The sequence below is a fragment of the Stegodyphus dumicola genome, chromosome 5 (assembly GCF_044657685.1).
Source record: "Stegodyphus dumicola isolate Sdum_Otavi_A_Nest chromosome 5, ASM4465768v1".
Taxonomy (NCBI): Eukaryota; Metazoa; Arthropoda; class Arachnida; order Araneae; family Eresidae; genus Stegodyphus; species Stegodyphus dumicola.
The window spans coordinates 39613414-39631686 of NC_140772.1; the positions used below are offsets into that span (position 1 = coordinate 39613414).

Here is an 18273-nt window from a genome sequence, read left to right on the forward strand (position 1 = left end):
TTAAATTTATGTTGGCTTGGTTCACAAAATATTGATGTCTTTCAAACAAAGAACTGAAGTATTAAAAAAATTGCTATTTTTTAGGTTTATAGAGGATTGTTTACACATTTTTAGAACGATTTTGTTAAAGAATTTAAAAAAAGTTTTGGAATAAAACTTCCTGGCAAAAACTTATTATTTTAAATGAGAAATATCGTCTGCTACTTGTGGATTTATTCTTTTTTGGAAATATCACATGTAAACAAGCTATAGATTGAATAGTATCTTTTGAGGCTTCCTGAAGAGAAATATTCCTATTCCATGATTCAAAATTGTGAAATAAATGCATGGTATTGAAATTTCTGAATGCAAAATAAGCACTATTATGAATCAGAAAATAAAAAATTGTCAGTCTTTACATCTGCATGGAAAGAAGACTCCTAGCAAATATCAGAAAAAAGTATGCACAATTTCCAATATTTCTAATGTTAATTTGTTGCTAACAAGAGAAAAATCTGCCAGTGCTAAAGTCAACTGCGAAGTCTTTAAATCCATTTGCAGTAACAATAAATAAAATAATAAACTAAGATTTACAATTCAAAAAAGCTAAAAAACATGTTACCCAGGTTTTGCTAAGGCATTTGACTCATTTCAGAACAATTTGTAGAACCCTCTATGAAATCAGTTTAGTAGTATGAGATAAATGGAATTACACTGTGATTCTTAATGAAGCATTGGTTTACCTAATTGACTGTAACAAAAAAGATATATTAATTGCTGAAAATGAAGAGGAAAAAATAATGTGCAAACCTGGCTCTTTCAAAGCAAAGAAAGTTTCAGTAAAAGGTTTAGGAATGTTGCAGGTTTCTCTTACAATGGGAAATAAGAAATAAGAAGAGTGGGGGGGGGACTCAATACTCAACTCAACATATATCAAGAGAAAGTTCTGATATTTATCTATTTCTTTATCCCAATGACTTTCAAAGAGTGAAACTTCATCAAGACAAAGCAGCAAGTTATGCTTCAAAAAGTACCACTGCATTCCTTAAAAAAATAAAGATTCATACAGGTATTACATATATATTTTTTCAACAGATTCTTGCAAAGCTCTGTGACATTTCACCTATGAGCTATTGTGTGTCTGGTCATTTGAAAATTTGCTCTTTTTAAGCATAAAGGCACCACAGCTGACAGAACTCAGTCCATTGTATCATGGAAATCACAATGCAGACATATAAAATGTCCAGAAAAAAGGCTGTTGGAATATTTAAAAAATACTAATTACATTTTAAACATTAATTATAGTAACCCCAAAACTGTTCTAAAAATGTGTGAATGTCCTGTGTATTTTCTCTTTATCTTTTTGTGACTTTATTAATGATATTTCCTTCTGTATAGCTTACTTTATTATAAAATTACAGTGCATTGCATAAATATAGCGTTGCCAGATGTCCAAGATTTGCAATTATGTCTTGAATTGTATTTGAGATTTTTTTAATGAGACTGACTGTCTGTTGAATAATCTGAGTCATTATTAAATGTATCAGCTGCAGCAGAAAGGATATTTTAAGATATAAACAACATTTGGTCTCTAGAAATAGCTCAACTACAAATGTGAACAGTACAGAAAACTTTTAAACTTGAAATTAAAATCTAACTATTCATATAGTGATTCATTTTATGAACATAGAAAATCTAGAAAAAGTTGCAATGAAAATATTATCTAGCGAAAAAAAATTATTTAATTTTTTTAATTTTAGAGAGTCATAAGTAGATTCTAAAATATAACATTGCATCAATATAGAAACACTTGTATTTTTACACATACTTTACATGTATCAATACATAAGCAATTTTTCTTAACTTGATTCCAGCAGGTTGTATGCCCTGAATGCTCACTGTTGTAAAATATGGTAACTCTATATAAGTAATGAATAAAATATGTATAAATCATTTATTTATGTTATCATTATCATTTAACCAAAAAGAGGCTATTAGAATTACCATTTTTCTTGAAAGCAGGGTTCAAGAAAATTTATGAAAAGTATTTATTCACTTTAATTGAATCATAACTATTCTTCTGAAATAATCTTTCTATTTCAAATGTTGTGCGAATTTTTTCATGAGTTTATAGAAATCCATTCATGTGCTGCTTCAAAACTACTTCTGTATTTTTTTCTTCAAAAATTAAACTTTTTTTTTTTTTTTTTTTTTTTTGAATAATGCCTTCAACAAGTAAGTCTAATAGTTTGTTTGATGGATTTCCAAAAGTGTTTTCTTATTCAGCTTGCCCCCAAAATCCTTTATAGAACAATTAGAAGGCTTCACATTATTATAGGTATGTCCTTACACTTTTATACTCGTTGTCTGTGCAGCTGAAAAATTCTTTTAATTTTTATGATCTCATTATAAAAATGGGAAAATATCTGTATACACTTTAATTATAGTCATTTCTACAAAATGACAAAAAAGGCAATTGCTCAGTATGATCAAAGTTGTGAACAAGAATACAAGAATCCAATTCCCACATGTTTTTTTTTTTTTTTTTTTTTTTTTTAAACATTTCTTATGACACCTTTGCATGAACAGTAGTTTTACCCTGTTTTCTCATTTTCCCTAAATTTATTTTTCTTGTTTAACATAGCATAATCTTGTTTTCATACTTTTTAATAGTTAGAGTAGTGAGCTGGATTAAAATGTTTGCTATCTTTCCTGTTAAAATGCAAATTTTTTTGCCATTGTTCAAGTGATTAACAAATGAAATAAATATTCTAGTTAGGAGCTTTATAGGTATTTGAGAAAATATAATCCAGGACACTGTGAAAAAATAATTTAGGTGTTAAGAGAACTTTATGATTTTTAAGTTAATGCAATAAACGAAAAATTTATTCATAGAAATAAAAATATAAAATGTAATCAACAAAAGTGCTCAGATTATTGAAAAGTAGACTACATTCTTCAGTAGGTCTGTTATAAATATGTAGCTGATTTAAAACTATGAAGTTACCTACTAACATTAAAAATTATCTGATTTTATTCTAAAATACCTTCATCCCAGGGAAAGTATTTCTAAAGTGTTGTGCCCATCCCTTCTTCTGTAAATTAATAATCTCATCTTTCACTTTTATAACCTATTCTTTAAAAAGCATTTAGTAACAGAATTGATATTATAATATATTTAATGCTTTAGTTAATTATAAATGTCTTAACAAAGTTATCAAGCTAAAAATCTGATATTTCTTAAAAGTGGTACAGATATGAGCAAACCACTTAAAAGCAGCCTACAGTGTCATTTTTAAGGTACAGATCAGATCAGGTTTGATCAGAGACCTCACGAATATGAGGGCCTATATTTTGGCAATTTTACTGTTATTTATGCTAAAGTTAGTATAGGTAAGGGCTCTAGAAAACCCAGGGGTCTATAATTCATCAAGATAAACCCTACTGTCAATACAAAAAACAGACATATGGTAATCCTCATGTTAGATGTTAAGTTTTTAAGAAAGTCAAAAGTCTTTAACAGAAATTTAAAACAAGTCAACACAAAGTATTTAACAACATGAGATTTAGTTATTCCTGTTTCAACTTTCTTTAATTATCAATGTAGTTATGATTTATGAAATCCTTTCTTAATTAATCAATAAAATCTATTCACAGTATTATGCCATGGATATTCCAGCTAAAATGATTCATGTGTTGTAAAATTCAATCATTGTTAATCATTTGCCTTTCTCTGGATTTTTGTGCTTATAAAACAAAATTATACAGAATCTATAATGTTATATATTGAATAATCTTATTTTTGTCCTTTCTCCCCCCTTTTTTAAATAATATTGCCATTTTTTTTGTCACTGTTTGTTGAGATATTTTTTCATATACTCTGAAAAACATATGCTACTATCTGCTTTGTTGATTATGACCATTTTCAACTTCATTATCTTTCTGCTAATTGTAAATTAAAAATATCTTTAATTGATATAAGACACTAGAAAAATTGCTATAAGTAAAAACTTTTCTGTTCCCTCCTTGTTCAAAATTAAATGCAAGCAAATGAAAGTAAAAGGAATACTGTATATTGCCGAATGTAAGCCAATCTATGTATAATGAGACTGCATTTCTTCTTGAAAAATTTATCCAAAATTCAAAATTTGTATAGAAGCAAAAATGAGAAAAAAGTCCTGTTGCATTCAAACATATCATGATGAGGGCGAAAATGTTGCCAAGCAGTTAAAGGGGTGGAATATTTTCCAATTAAATTGCTGTAAAGTAAAATGTGAAATGCCAGTGACGATAGTTTTAACTCTGGTAACGCTATATATGAAGCTAGTACCTGTCATTTGTTGCAATGTGCTATTTTATTTTTTTTATATGAAAGAAATTTTTATATGGCAAATTTAAAACTGCAGATTATGACGTTTGCTGAAAATTCTAACAACAGTATGGCTGAATAGTATTCCTTCTAACTGAAAAACAAGTTCGAGGAGGGAGGGAATTCTTGATTTAGCAAAGATGCCAAAACCAAAAGGAGTAGCACTTGGTCATTTTCCATTAGCTGGCCACAAATTTCCCTGACATCAGATTTTTCATTTTGATGACAGTGCAACAAATTAGCAATGTAAATAATATTGAAATGAAACAACTCACTTTCACAAAATGAATAACACATTCTATTTTAATTATGACCACCTATTTAGTAATGGGTTGTGCGACCTTTAGCCTGCAAACCAGCTGCAACTCTCTTGGGCTTCTGCTTGTATGCATGTGCTTTAAGAACCTAGTGGTATAGGTGCCACAAGTTCATGGTAGATGACTAGAGACAGGTTGTAACAAAGGTCTAAATAGTGGTCATGCAAAGTCGAGGTATTCTATTATGGTGGTGTTTGAGCTCTGAGCTGCTGTTCCATGATATTCCAAATATGTTCTATCAGGCTAAGATCCAGTGAGTTAGTTGGCCAGGACATTAATTGGAATTCATCCTTATTCTCCTCAAATTACTCCAACACAGTTCAAGCCATGTGACATGGGGCATTGTCCTGCTGGAGGATTCCTACCACCACTACCAGGCTGTGTATGACCTGCTGTACAGGGGGGGGAGCAACTGTTTGCCTGGAAGATGGCATATCCTGACACGACAGTCGTCGTGATGAAGGAGAAATTGTGATTCATATGACTAGGCAATAGTCTTTCACTTATCCATAGTTCAGTTTTGATGCTCCCAGGCTCAGTGTAGGCATAGTTGACAATTACGCTCGGTCAACGTAGTTTTGAATGTTTAGTAAGATTTTTATAGATTTCCAACTGCAGAATCTAACTTAAATATCTTTAACATTTACTTGATATATTTTTACTACGTATTTCTCTTACCTTCTTTTTCATTTTTTGAATCAACAGTAAATATGTTGGTAATGAAATACTGAGTGATGTGATGGTTTTGAATAAGAATTTTTGATACTTTTCTGTTATTGGGACCAGATTCAGAAATGTATGTATGTATGTGTGTTTATATTCATGTTGGCATGTATTTATCTACATGTGTATCTGCATACCCCTATATGCACATACACATACATAATTTTTTTAATCTGGTCCTAATAACAAGAGAGTACCAAATTTCTTCCTAACATTGAAAAATAAAGTAAAATAAGGCTTCAGCTTAAAGATTAAGCTGGTTTGTACTGTTTTGCATAACTAGTTCTTAAAATGTTTTTATATTGACAAATACATTATTATAACTGAATTGTAATATTTATTTAGGTAATTTATTTTTTATAGTAACTAATGTTATTGCTTGTTTAGACAATGAACTGGTTCATAAAAATTTTGAATGTCCCAGCTGGTTTCAATATGCAGTTCTAATATAATCATTGTTGTGTAGAAGTTTGTAAATTTGTTTTTGGTAGTCTTTTTTATGTGCAGTGTACTTTGCATTTTGCTATAAATACTTATTCTTTTTAGTGCAAATTACATTATGGATGGTAGACCACCAACTTCAGCAGGCAACAGACCTGGCTCTGGATTGAGACCTATATCATCAGTTCGGCATCCCACTAGCATGGCTCTTCCCAGCCGGTCAGGTATACCTGGCACAGCAAGTAGATTGATCACTGCATCAAATAATCGTCCTGGAACTCGTAGTGGTCTTGCACAAGGTGTTGGTGTTTTATCTCATATAAATGTTGTAGATCGCCCAATGTCTCAGCAAGGTCTTGTTACCCCCAGGACTGGAGTTCGAACTCCTCGAAGGCAGGTGCAAGATAAATCATATTTTATGGGCCTTCTTCGTAGTAAAATAAATGAATTAACTGCAGAAATAGCCAGGATTACAAAGGAACTAGATCTTTTAACTAAAGAGCAATCAACATATCTTACATATGAGAAAAGGGCTGAAGCACAAGCTCTGGAACTGAAAGATCTACAAGGTCAGCTTGCTGATTATAATTTGCTTGTAGACAAGTTAAATACTGATGCAGAAATGGCTGATGTTCAGCTGGAATACAGAGAATTAAAGGTATACAGTAATTATATATTAACAGAAACAGTGTAAAAGTGTTCTAATGTTTCTAATGATTTCTTTATGAAGGGCATTCAAGTTAGATTGAGATTTCTGAGTTCATAAAGTAAAAAAAAACAGGCAGATTTCTTCTTTATTTCACCAACAATCATTTCACACATTTAATTTTGTAGTTTCTGCATCTCAACTGACTAGATTTAAATTAATGATCTAAAATGCAGAATCTTTAAAAACTTCCTAATGAATCCAAATTCTGGACTTTGTACTGTACATAAATTATGCAGATCACTAATTAATCGATATTATTTTTATCAGCATTTTAAATTCAAAAAAGCAACCTCCACTAAGATGCCTGCCTCAAAATGTTGGGCTGTACTATGTATGCAAGATTTTCCTTTGTTGCTATATAAATATAAAATCGCTATTTTTATATTTGAGATGCCTTGACATAAGTAGGGTCCCTCTTTCCAAGTTAAGTACTGATCGTCATAAAAATGCTGCCATTTTTCTTTATACTATATTGCCACTGTGAAGGTTACTGCCTTGACAAATACCAGCTCATCTACATAATTGTGTTGGCATTATTATGCTATGGATTCAGAAAAAATTCTGTTAATATCATATGTGAAATTGTAATTTTGATCAACAGTATCAGTGAAGAGTGGTAACTCATTATGATATAAAATAAGATAGTTAAAAAATGTTTCATCTCTAGTATTGGGCAAATTTTCATATAAATTTTAATTTATTTAAATGAATACGAATTATTTTTTTTTTTTTTTAAATTGTAAACATAATTTCTTTTCTGCCAATTTTAGTGTAACATCAAGCTAAACATAAGTAATTGATTGAAGTATTAATATTTTAATTATTGTACTTTTCCATTCATTGCATACCCTTAGTAGCATGTAACTAATTTTCTGAATAACATATATCCTGGTAGGCTCAAAATGAAGTGGAAGCTGAATCAATTGATAAACTCTTTGAGCAGCGCCAAGAGAGGGAGGCACAGCTGGCACAGCTTGAAGCTGAAATTGTTCAAGAACGTTATGTAGCTGAGAACCTTACATCTACGATGTCACCAGAGTTACGAAATAAGTGAGTTTAAAAGTAGTTTATAAGAATTTCTTCTTGCATTGTTCATTGTTAAACAAGTTATTTAATCTTGTTTAGCAAAAATGTCTTGTTTGAAATACATCCTTTGCCAAGCTATGTAAACAAATTTTGTTATTATTATTCTATGGTTTTGCTAGATGCTCAGTTCTAGATATTCACTTAGTAGAAACTCAAATGTTGTGCCCAGTTCTTTTGAAAGTGTCTCAACTTTTAAAGAAGTTGTCTCAGTCACTTTTAGGCAGTAGTGCTTATGAAGAATGTGTAAAATATTGTATATAAATATTTCAAGTGATTATATTTTGAGGTAATTTTAGTGGATCTCCAAATAATTTGGACCAACTGGGACCTGAGGTTATCTAAATACATGAAAAATCTGAAAAGTTAAATCATCTTTTTCTACGGGGCCAAATATGCATTTACTGTAATATAAATGTGATAGTTTTATTTTTTCAGTTAACACATTTTCTATTAATCTTAAAATAGTTAATTTTTATTTCAGATTTCTTAAAAATTAAACAAAATAAGAAAAATAACAATGAGTTTTAATAGAATTAAGCAGGCTGAACATGCAATGCATATCTGTTTCACCTGAAATGAAATAATTAAATGGAGTTTTTATTTGCATAGGTCACAAAACTAAACAAATAATTTTGTTTTTGTTTCCATCATACTAAAATAACACCAAGGTTTTTCTCAGAGAAAATCTTTTTTTTTTTTTTTTTTTTTTTTTTTTTTAGAAAAATAGTAAATTAAGATGTAATATGGAATTCCTTAAAAATATGTGTTTTATTATTTGTTATAATAATTAATTCAACAGAAGTATTTTAAAATATTATATAAATAAATTAACAACAAACATGATTCTACTTGGTTTCAGAGAAGAAGCAATCTAGATAATTGATGTTCTGTGTAAGTAGAGCTTAGTTTTTCCATATGTATGCATAAAAATTGGAAAAAATTATAATTTAATGTATGTCATCATATTAAGAATAGAAAATATTATAATAATGAAGTGTTAAAAATTATGGATATTTTACAATTTGCTAATTAAATATATTTTGACAGTTTTCTGGATATTTTGCTTGAATGTTGTATTTATAAAATATGTTTAACATGTTGACTGCCACGGCACTTTTCGGATTCCGGTCCGAGAAGGCAAATCGATTTAATCATATTATATTATTAAAAATACTAATTATGATTCATAACAATTATTAAAAAGTTTACCGGGATTTTTTTTTTATAGAAAAAAGGGTCCTACGAATTATCTTGTAGTCGGCTTTTGTTAGACAAAGCTCTTCGCAGAAGCCCTCTATGCTTTGATTCATACAGACATGCTTTGACTTGTTGCCTTGGTACAGCTAAAACAAGTGCTTAACGTGTAAGTAACTCATAGCGGCGCAAAAGTGAAAAGTCAAAATAACTCGTATTGAGCACTCTGAAGAAGAGTGCTAATAAGAAGTTATCTCGTGTTGGGCAGTCAATGTGTTAATATTTGTTTTTAAACCTTTACAAGTAGTAACTTCTAGTTTGCATAAGAACTTGCTTAATTATAATTACTAAAATTCAAGTTCCTAGTTGAAAGCTTTGAACATTGTTTCAAACTAAATTCTATATCTGCTTGTACTTCTCTTTAGTTGCTTCTTTCTGTTTTCATTATTCTGCACTACAGTTAGTTAATTCAAGATTCATAGTTTGTAATGCAGTGTCAGAAATTAATTCATGTTCAAGGAATTAATTGCAAATTTAATTACATGAGAAGCTTTTATGTATGTATTTTCTATACATTTATATATGCAAAAAAGGGGGGTGGAGAAATTTCTTTAAAATATTATTTAAGTAAGAAAAGATTTGAATGTCTAAAACAAGAGGCATTGAGAAGAGAAAAATTGTGTAGTATAATTCAAATTTTAAAAGAATGAACTTAAGCTTTGATAAGTAGGAGAAATTAATTTAAGATATTGTTAATTAATTTCAATAACAAATTATCATAAAAATAGAAAATTGTCTGAGTGTTAAATATTTAGACTAAATATTATACCTTTCGTTCATTGATTCAATTTAGTTGTAATTTAGGTACAATGAACTAAAGAAAACTGATAATGAGTTGCAAAGAGCATTAGAAAAATTTCAACAAGATTTAGATTTACTAAATTCTCAAAAGATGTCTTTAGAAGAGGAGCTTTCAATGTCTCAGGTAGTAATTTAAGTTTACTCTAATTAAAATTTTTATTGACAATAATAAATAATAAATTTAATAATTTAAATTCATATTGTATTATTTTTTATTTATTATTAACATAACTACAGAACAACTTTTTCATAGAAAAAGAAGAGTGAAGTTCATTATTGCGACTACACATTTTATGTATGCATAACAGTGTTATATCAATACGTAAGATGCAGTCAAAATTCAGGGTCCTAGAAGTAGGTATTCTAGAAGTGAGGAAAAACAATTTTTATTTACATGCTTTTGTGATGAATAAAACCCCACCCCCTTAATCCATCACTTTTTTAACATCCCCAGATTCATCAAATTCATCTTATTCATCATATCTCAAATAAGTTGCTTTATCTAATTCTATATAAATTTTTCACTATTGAACATAAAATAAAATATTACAAAAAATTATATATATGTAATAATAAAATTCCATAGTCAAGAATACGCTTAAAATTCTAACTGTATGTTCTTTTCATTTTTTAATGGCAACGGTCTCTTATTTGAAAGTACGTGGAATTAAATCCACAGCTCCGTAGTCAAGTTGTTTTTCCTGCCTTTTCTACACATACAGTTATAGAATGTTCTGGAAATATTTAAAGCGAACTGGATTGGCTGACGAGGCTGACGTCATTTCTTGGAAGCTCCGCCTTTCCAGAGGCTATAAAAGGACTCTCAAAAGAATATCGAGGGCTTTTCTTTAATGTAACGATGCAGTAAACTTCATACAAAAAGTTATTAGTAATTATTTTTTATTTACTCCGGAAATATGATTTTGTAACTGCTATTTCTCCTGATATAATGAATGGATCCTGTTTTTTAAACTTATTGTCTGATAATTTAAGCTACGACTACATCTATGATTCTTCACTAATCTATTTATTCCGGACAAAAGCTGGTACATCACATATATGTATATTTTTAAAAAGATTTACATGAATGTTAAGGAAATATCTTTCCAAAGTATCATTGGAATAATAAATTAAGAAGAAAGACCATAACTTGGAGTTCAATATGCATGTTTGTTTAATGAAAAGTTCTTTATTACATTGCAGAAAATTTATTTTTTAATTATATGCAGTTGTCAAGAATGAACTTGAATCTACACATTATATTACATATTGGTTATTTTGCTGTAAAAAATATAATGTTGCATACATAAAACATATTGTTGCAACCATGAAATTGATTTGTTTGCACCACTGAAGTAAGGTTCGTGCACATTTCAGTTCAGATAGTATCAGTAAATAAAATGTTTTATCTGCTATTTACACAAATCTGCTAAGCTTTCACAAAAACAAATTTAACAAAGTTAGAAAGAATCCAGTAAGTGCTAATAAGTTATGCAATAGTTATCCTTAAAATATTTTTGGAAGAATCTATAATTCCTGTATCTCCCATGGGATATGTATTTAAGATAAGAATATTAACATAAGGAAGTGTGTTACATAGTCAGTAAATCATGGTTTCTTGTGCAAACTTTAACTAAAAATGCGAAACATCACTAAAAGTGAGTAAAGCAAGTGAAAAAACATGAAACTGGAGTTTAAGAGGCTTGTTCATGTAATGGAAGGTTTTACATTTACACTGATGAAAAGTAGTTTCTTTATATATATGTCTGTGAGGAATACTTTATTATTTTTTTAATAGTCAGTTTTTTTTTTTTAAACAAAGCTTCGAATATCTGAAGATGTTTTATTGATTTATAAAACGTGTATTTACACTGAGTCAGAAACAATTTATAAATTGTTTTTGTGGTATTTTATAATAATATATATGGAATACCATCAAATCACTTACTTTTCAAAGTAAAACTTATCTATGTAACTTACTGTGTTTTTTGTGCTGTTATTTAAGTGGGAATTATGTTTGCTAAGTTACTTGTATTCTGCAGTTATTTTCTTTTATAGTAAAACCATTGAGTTCCTGAAAGCTATTCACCTGATAGCTTTGATGTGTTACTAAACAATGCCAGAACCTGAATTTGATCATTCTATTTCTTTCCAATGTATCCTAAGCAGTTTCAAGCAATTACATTTTAAAGAATGATATCTAGTTCACATTTTAAAAACATCGTCTCTTCTTGAAAGTTCATTACTTTTGGGGGCACAGATAGTCTTATTTTTTGTTGTTTTAGCTAATGTTACAAATCGGATAATTTTAGAAATAAACTTAGAGCTGTAAACATGTGAGATTTCAGGATTTTGATGATTTTTTTCTTTTTATTTAAACTGTGAATCTAATTTGGTGGAAAACTAATTAAATTTCCTTATATTTTTTACATTTTTAATGTTTTATTGAATTGTGTATGAATTTTTTTACTACTGAACATATAAAATTTATAAAAATGATTATATAAGGGAAAATAATACTTAAACATTAAAGAGAAATTCGAGCAGAAGCAATATTTATGGACAGCCATCCTGAACAGAAGTTGATTTTGTTGCCATCTACTAAGACCATCTTTAAACATTACTAAGATAAATCAAATTAAAGAAATTCAGCTGTTGAACTTTGACTAATTGAAAGCATTTATTAACCTAATGGTTTAGATGAGCAAAAGTTAGAAGAATTCTAGTTTTGGAAACCTTTTAAAATTAGTTTGCATAGCCAAAATCAAATCAAAGCTATTTTAAAATTAAACAGAAATGGTGTGCACATAAATAAAATATTTATCTTCTTCTCTAAAATAATTTTAACAAGAAAGTGTTAAACTACAATTTCTTTTAACTCTGTTTTAGAAGTAACTCCATTTAATATATCACATTTTAATATATGTTAACAGCAATTTACTGCCAAAGTTTGATTGCATAAATATTTTTACTGGATTTACTTTTAAATTTTGCAAAGTAATGTGTTATCATAATGTTTTAATTGTTATAATTCTTAATATTCAAATCACTATTATATGTATATCTCTAATTTGCTACATTCTTATCATAATTCATCATCTTTTTCACAATTTAATAGATAAAACTAGAAGCTTCTAATCTTTATAATAAACTCAGAGAAGTTGAAGAGAAACGAGATGCCCTAATTTTAGAAGAGAAAACTAAAGGTACACCTGCAGAGGAAAGAGAAAATTTAGTGCAACAGGTTAGTATACTTTCTTCTGTTAATATAGCATAAATCTTATGATAGATTTTTCTCAATTTAAAGATTAATTCAAATAGGTATGTTTATATTTTTCTTATTAGTATCATTAAAATTCAAGTGGGAAACAAACTTAACTTATTGCCTGATAAATTCTATAGTCCATCATTATTCTACTTTTGATTGCTTTTGTTTATAAGATGATTAATGAGAAATAATATCACTGTATAATTAATTATTTGAAAAGGAATCTTGGTTTTATGTCACATAATTTTTTTGTGCTTAGCTTATTTGCAAATTTTTGCAAAGGATGTCAATATAATCAATAATGTAAGTTGTTAAACAGACCATTTAATTATATTTAGTCAAATTTCTATAATTTAATTAAGGTTTACAATAAAATCAATAAGAATTCATTAGGCTCTTCTCTTTTTTTTTTTTTTTTTTTCCAATTTCTTTTAGGGGTGGTGGGGAAAATAAAACTCTTGTTTAAAATATGTAAATATAAAATGCAAATTCTATACAATATATACTGAATAGTCACCATGAAAATAAAAGTACAAAACTATGAGATGCACATTTTATTTAAATAACTTGAATGAAAAATGTTGAATTGTGAAGCTATTTCACAAAATGTACTTTGTGTGAAGCATACTTGGTCAGTGATAAAAATTGCATGAAATATAATTTTTATCACTGACATCTAACATATTGAAAAAATAAGAATGAGTAGTAGTACTGTGTTTGTGTATAAGCTAATAAGCTACAAAAGCTGCAGCTTAGGGCTTCCATTTTCTTGGGGCCTCCCAAAAAATGTACCATATCCCATATTAAAAAAATTTCCCATATCCATTGCACAAAGGGCTCCATATCTCAAATAGCTTAGGGGTCTCATCAAGTCTAAAACTGACCTTGCCTTTGTAATATTTTTTCCCCAGGCCTCCAGTTTTGTAAATAGAATCCTGAAGGAATTATATATTTATCCAACCTGGTATCTCAAATCCATATAAGTATATCCAACTCATAGGATCTCTGAAATAGTATTGTTATTGCCCCTGTTTCTTTTTTTCGGTTGTTAATTTAATTTTTGGAAATTTTTCTTTCCCTCAAATTAAAAGAAAACAAAATCTTATGTTTGGTGTTCTGTTTGTGTGAAGTTATTTTATATTCAAATTTGATATTGCAATCTTTTACTGTTCTTAATTACTGGAAAAGTGAAAAGGGCATTCATATTTTGTATCTTTTTACTGTCAACTAAAAATAAAAATTACTGTCTCTCTCTTAACTGCTGTACCATATATACCACATTCACAAAAATCTTTACATTAAATTTACACAAGCATTAATCTTTAATGTATATTTCCAGTTATAAAATTGGGTATTTACTTAGTTTCCCATTGACTGTGAAACTGTTGCCAAGCATTTTAATTTAGCACCAATTATGGTTAAGCATGACATTACAACAAACTCATAATATCTGCATTTTCATTTGATGTAGACCCAATTGATTCTTGATGAGTCACCTTTTGTTTTTATAAACCGAGGTTGTAAATTAACTGTTATTACTATATTTCTTACTTGTATTTTGGAAAAAAAAGGGGGGGGTATTTTCAAGCACTGTAAAACCACATTTGTACCTGCAGTCTGGTTTATTCACAGTTAGTTTAGAAAATTAACATCTGTTAAAGGGGTGAAAGAAGAGTTGGACATGGTCAACAAAACAGTAATAGACTGAAACCATCACCTGTTATTGCTATATTTCTTTCTTGCATTTTGGGGGAAAAGAGGTATCTTCAAGCACTCTAAAACCACATTTGTGCCTGTAGTCTGGTTTATTTACAGTTAGTTTAGAAGATTAACATCTCTTAAAGAGGTAAAAGAAAAATTTAACATGGTCATCAAAACAGTAATAGACTGGAACCATCACCTGCAGGAAGTTTCTACTCATAGCATTCTACAAAGAGCTTCTGCTAAAATTGAAGTGCCAAACAAAATACAAGTAGTAGAAAATAAATGAACACATTTTTACAAAGTGGAAAAATGAAGTGGGTTGAATGCTTTTGCAGCAGTGGCTATCCAATGGGCTGTACAGGAAGACTGACAGATGTTTTACTGTAAGAGTTACAGGTTGAAGTGTGGCTCAGAATTCCATCTGAGCAATTCTTGTGACTTTGGCAGGATTTCTACCAATGTATATGGTTGACAGGATACTAAACAAGTATCTAAAAGTGTTTTAAGTGATGCAAATATTCATGTTTTGCATTTAAACTTTTTTAATCAATTTTATAAAAGTTCCAAAATCTTATTTTTTTCTTTCAGTCCCTATAATTATATTTAGGAAAATTTGATATCATTTCAAAAATAAAGTACAATAAGTATGATTTCTGTATGACAAAAATTAATCAAGATATTTAATTTTAAGATTTGAGATGAAATTAAGAGGCTGTATACAAATTGACAAGTCAGATACTTATATTTGTATGTAACTAAAATTAAAATATTTTATAAAAACTTTTTGATGTTAGATAAATGACAAGCATTCCTGTGCAAATGTTATGAAAAGTATTAATGAATGTAAATGCTTTCATAAAAGAGGTTTTATTCACAAAATCCTATATAATTCATATTCTAGGGAACACCAGTAGAAGCCTACTTGTAATATTATTTAGATAAATTTAATCTGAAAAGTGTTTCTAATTTAATGAATGTTTTGTATGATCATTATATTATAATTCTAATGATCATTATATTATAATTCTAAAGCAATAAAATTTCAGGAGAATAATAATGTTAGCATCTGAAAATTTATAAATTACTTGTGTGAATGAATATTCTTTTCGGCTTTACCAGCTGTAATAAAATTGTAAATTAAAGAATATTATACAGTATTCACAGAAGAATGACATTAAAAGAGGAAAATCAATCTTAAATTATTTTAATTTGTGAATTAACCAGCCCCTCAAGGCAAATAAAAAGTAATATCAAAAGTCCTAAATTTAAAAATTAAATGGCTCGGTAAATTTGTGTTGTATGGAAGTGAAATTTTTTGTGTTTTACTTTTCAACATAATTTGTATTGTTAGCTGCCTAAAATAATAATTATAAAAAAAGAAAAAATATATAATTTTAATGAATCCAACTAATGTCATTTCATAAAAATATGTAATATGTCTAATCAGATATCTTGTGATTTAAATGTTCTTTTATTTAAATGAATCAAATTAAAAAAAGAAAAAATATTCTTAAGAACTACATTTATTGCTTTTAAATCTCTTGATTAGTTAATCAATAACAAACAGATTAAATCTGAATTAACCAATGGTTTACTAAACAACAGCATGCTGGCCTATGGAAGACAGAAATACACTGGTGAAATAAATTAAGAGAATTTTCATATTCGATCTACGATCTCCAGAACTACTGGACAGATTTTAATAAAATTTAGTGTGAACATAGCATTAATATATATAATGCAAATAAATATATGCATTATAAATTAATATATATAATGCAAATAAATAATATAGCATATAATGCAAATAAAATAAACATTCAATAGTTATAATAGACACACATGTTCGTGTGTAACACTCATGGGAGTCTGAAAGTCTGAAACAGTGGTTGCAGAAAACACAAAAGAAATGGATTAATAGGGGGTATGGGTTCCCTCTTGCAGCCATGCAAACCTCTCAGCATGATATCATACTGGAAATAAGGCAGTTTTTAACAGTGCCTATGGCAATTGGTCCCACTCATTCAGCAATGCTGGGGGTTGCAAGTTGCAATTTCCTTCTACAGAGCGTCCGAGACATGCTCTATAGGGTTGAGGTCTGGAGACCCAGCTGGCCAATCCATCCTGCGAATATCCTCACTCTCGAGATATTCGTAGGCCAGAAGAGCTCTATGGGGACTCGCATTATTGTCCTGTAAGATGAACTCGGGCCCACTGCACCCCGGAAAAGGCGAACATAGGACTCCAAGACCTCATCCCTATACCTCTATTCAGAGAACCTCTGTCAAAGATGTGGAGAGCCATCCAACATGATGCCTGCCCAGACTATTACACCGCCATAATTGTTGATTTTGCAGACATTGGAGGGTAGGTAGCAGGTCCCTGGCTCTCTCTATATGAAAATACAACAAGAATCGGTGATTAGGCTAAAACAGGACTCATCAATGAACAGAACAGTCACCCATTGCTCCGTACTCTAATCACTGTGCTGCCTGCACCATGCTAATTGGACTCTCCTGTCCGTAGACGTGAATGGGACGCAAACAGCCGGTCTTCTGGCAAACAACCCTCTCTCATTCAGTTTTGGAAACAGTCACTCTTGTTACATGGGCTCTTGTGGCTGCATACAGGTCCCGAGAGAGCTGAGAATCTGTAGCCCTTCTATTATGCCTTGCTAAAATGGACAAATAGTGATCTTCTCTGACCGTTGTAGCTCTTGGATGACCTTGCCCAGGCTTTGTCTTGATGGATCCAGTATCCTGGAACTGTTTCCATAGGTTATATACGACGCTGGACGTTAAATTAACTCTCTGTACATATAGACTTGCGATTGGTCTGACTCTAGCCTCCCGGCAATTCGCCACCTCATTCCATCATCTAAACATTGGCGATTACTCATTTTTACTGTTCCGATGTGAATTTAACCGATTGCTGCAAGATAACACCAAGAAATTTGCCAAGGTGTGCTAGAGAACGCAATTCGTCTTATCCTCCACGCGCTTATAAAGCCTGTTTTCTGCTGTCTCCGCCTACACACACGTGTACGCTTACATATTTGCTGTACAAGATTTGCATTTTCATCTAGAAGCAGTGGGTTTTCCTTCAGTTCAGTTCTTTTCATGCAATTCAATAAAATATGCAAATTCTCTTAATTTATTTCACCAGTGTATTTTATTTTGGACAGTGGTAACATAGTGCTTCTAAATAGCCAAGTTTGTTGATTAAAATTAAAAGATAAATATCTTATATTATGCCAAATGGCAACAGTCTGGCATGATAGAGTTAAAAATATCTTATTTGGGGCAGTATTGCCAATCTTCACTTTTAAATAGTTGAGTTTATTGATCAAACATTCATTAAATTCATACATATATGAGATAAATAAATAAAAATTCAAAATTCAGGCTTCAAGGTACACATGTTTGGTGAAGAACTATGTGTTTTGTGGACAAAATTCAATAGCTCTAAGTGCCACCATTTTTCCAGTCTGAGGAACATAATATACAGATTCTTCATTACATAATAGTAGAGATTATGACTGTAAAAATTTCCCAAACATGGCTATAAAGACCAGTGATCATATAATATGTTAAATTTTATAATTGTAATAAAATTGAATTTT

The 18273-nt window shown here is 29.7% G+C and overlaps 1 protein-coding gene across 3 annotated transcripts in view; it reads left to right on the forward strand.

Moving 5' to 3' along the window:
- Positions 1–18273, forward strand: part of LOC118202576 (intraflagellar transport protein 74 homolog) — a 102481-nt gene that overhangs the window by 69359 nt on the left and 14849 nt on the right. For all 3 annotated transcript variants that reach the window (XM_085816595.1, XM_085816596.1, XM_035374745.2), the window contains exons 2-5: positions 5935–6487; positions 7434–7588; positions 9683–9803; positions 12798–12923. In XM_085816595.1, the coding sequence (XP_085672721.1) occupies positions 5948–6487; positions 7434–7588; positions 9683–9803; positions 12798–12923 (942 nt within the window). In that variant the 5' untranslated portion in view covers positions 5935–5947. The remainder of the gene's footprint in view (positions 1–5934; positions 6488–7433; positions 7589–9682; positions 9804–12797; positions 12924–18273) is intronic.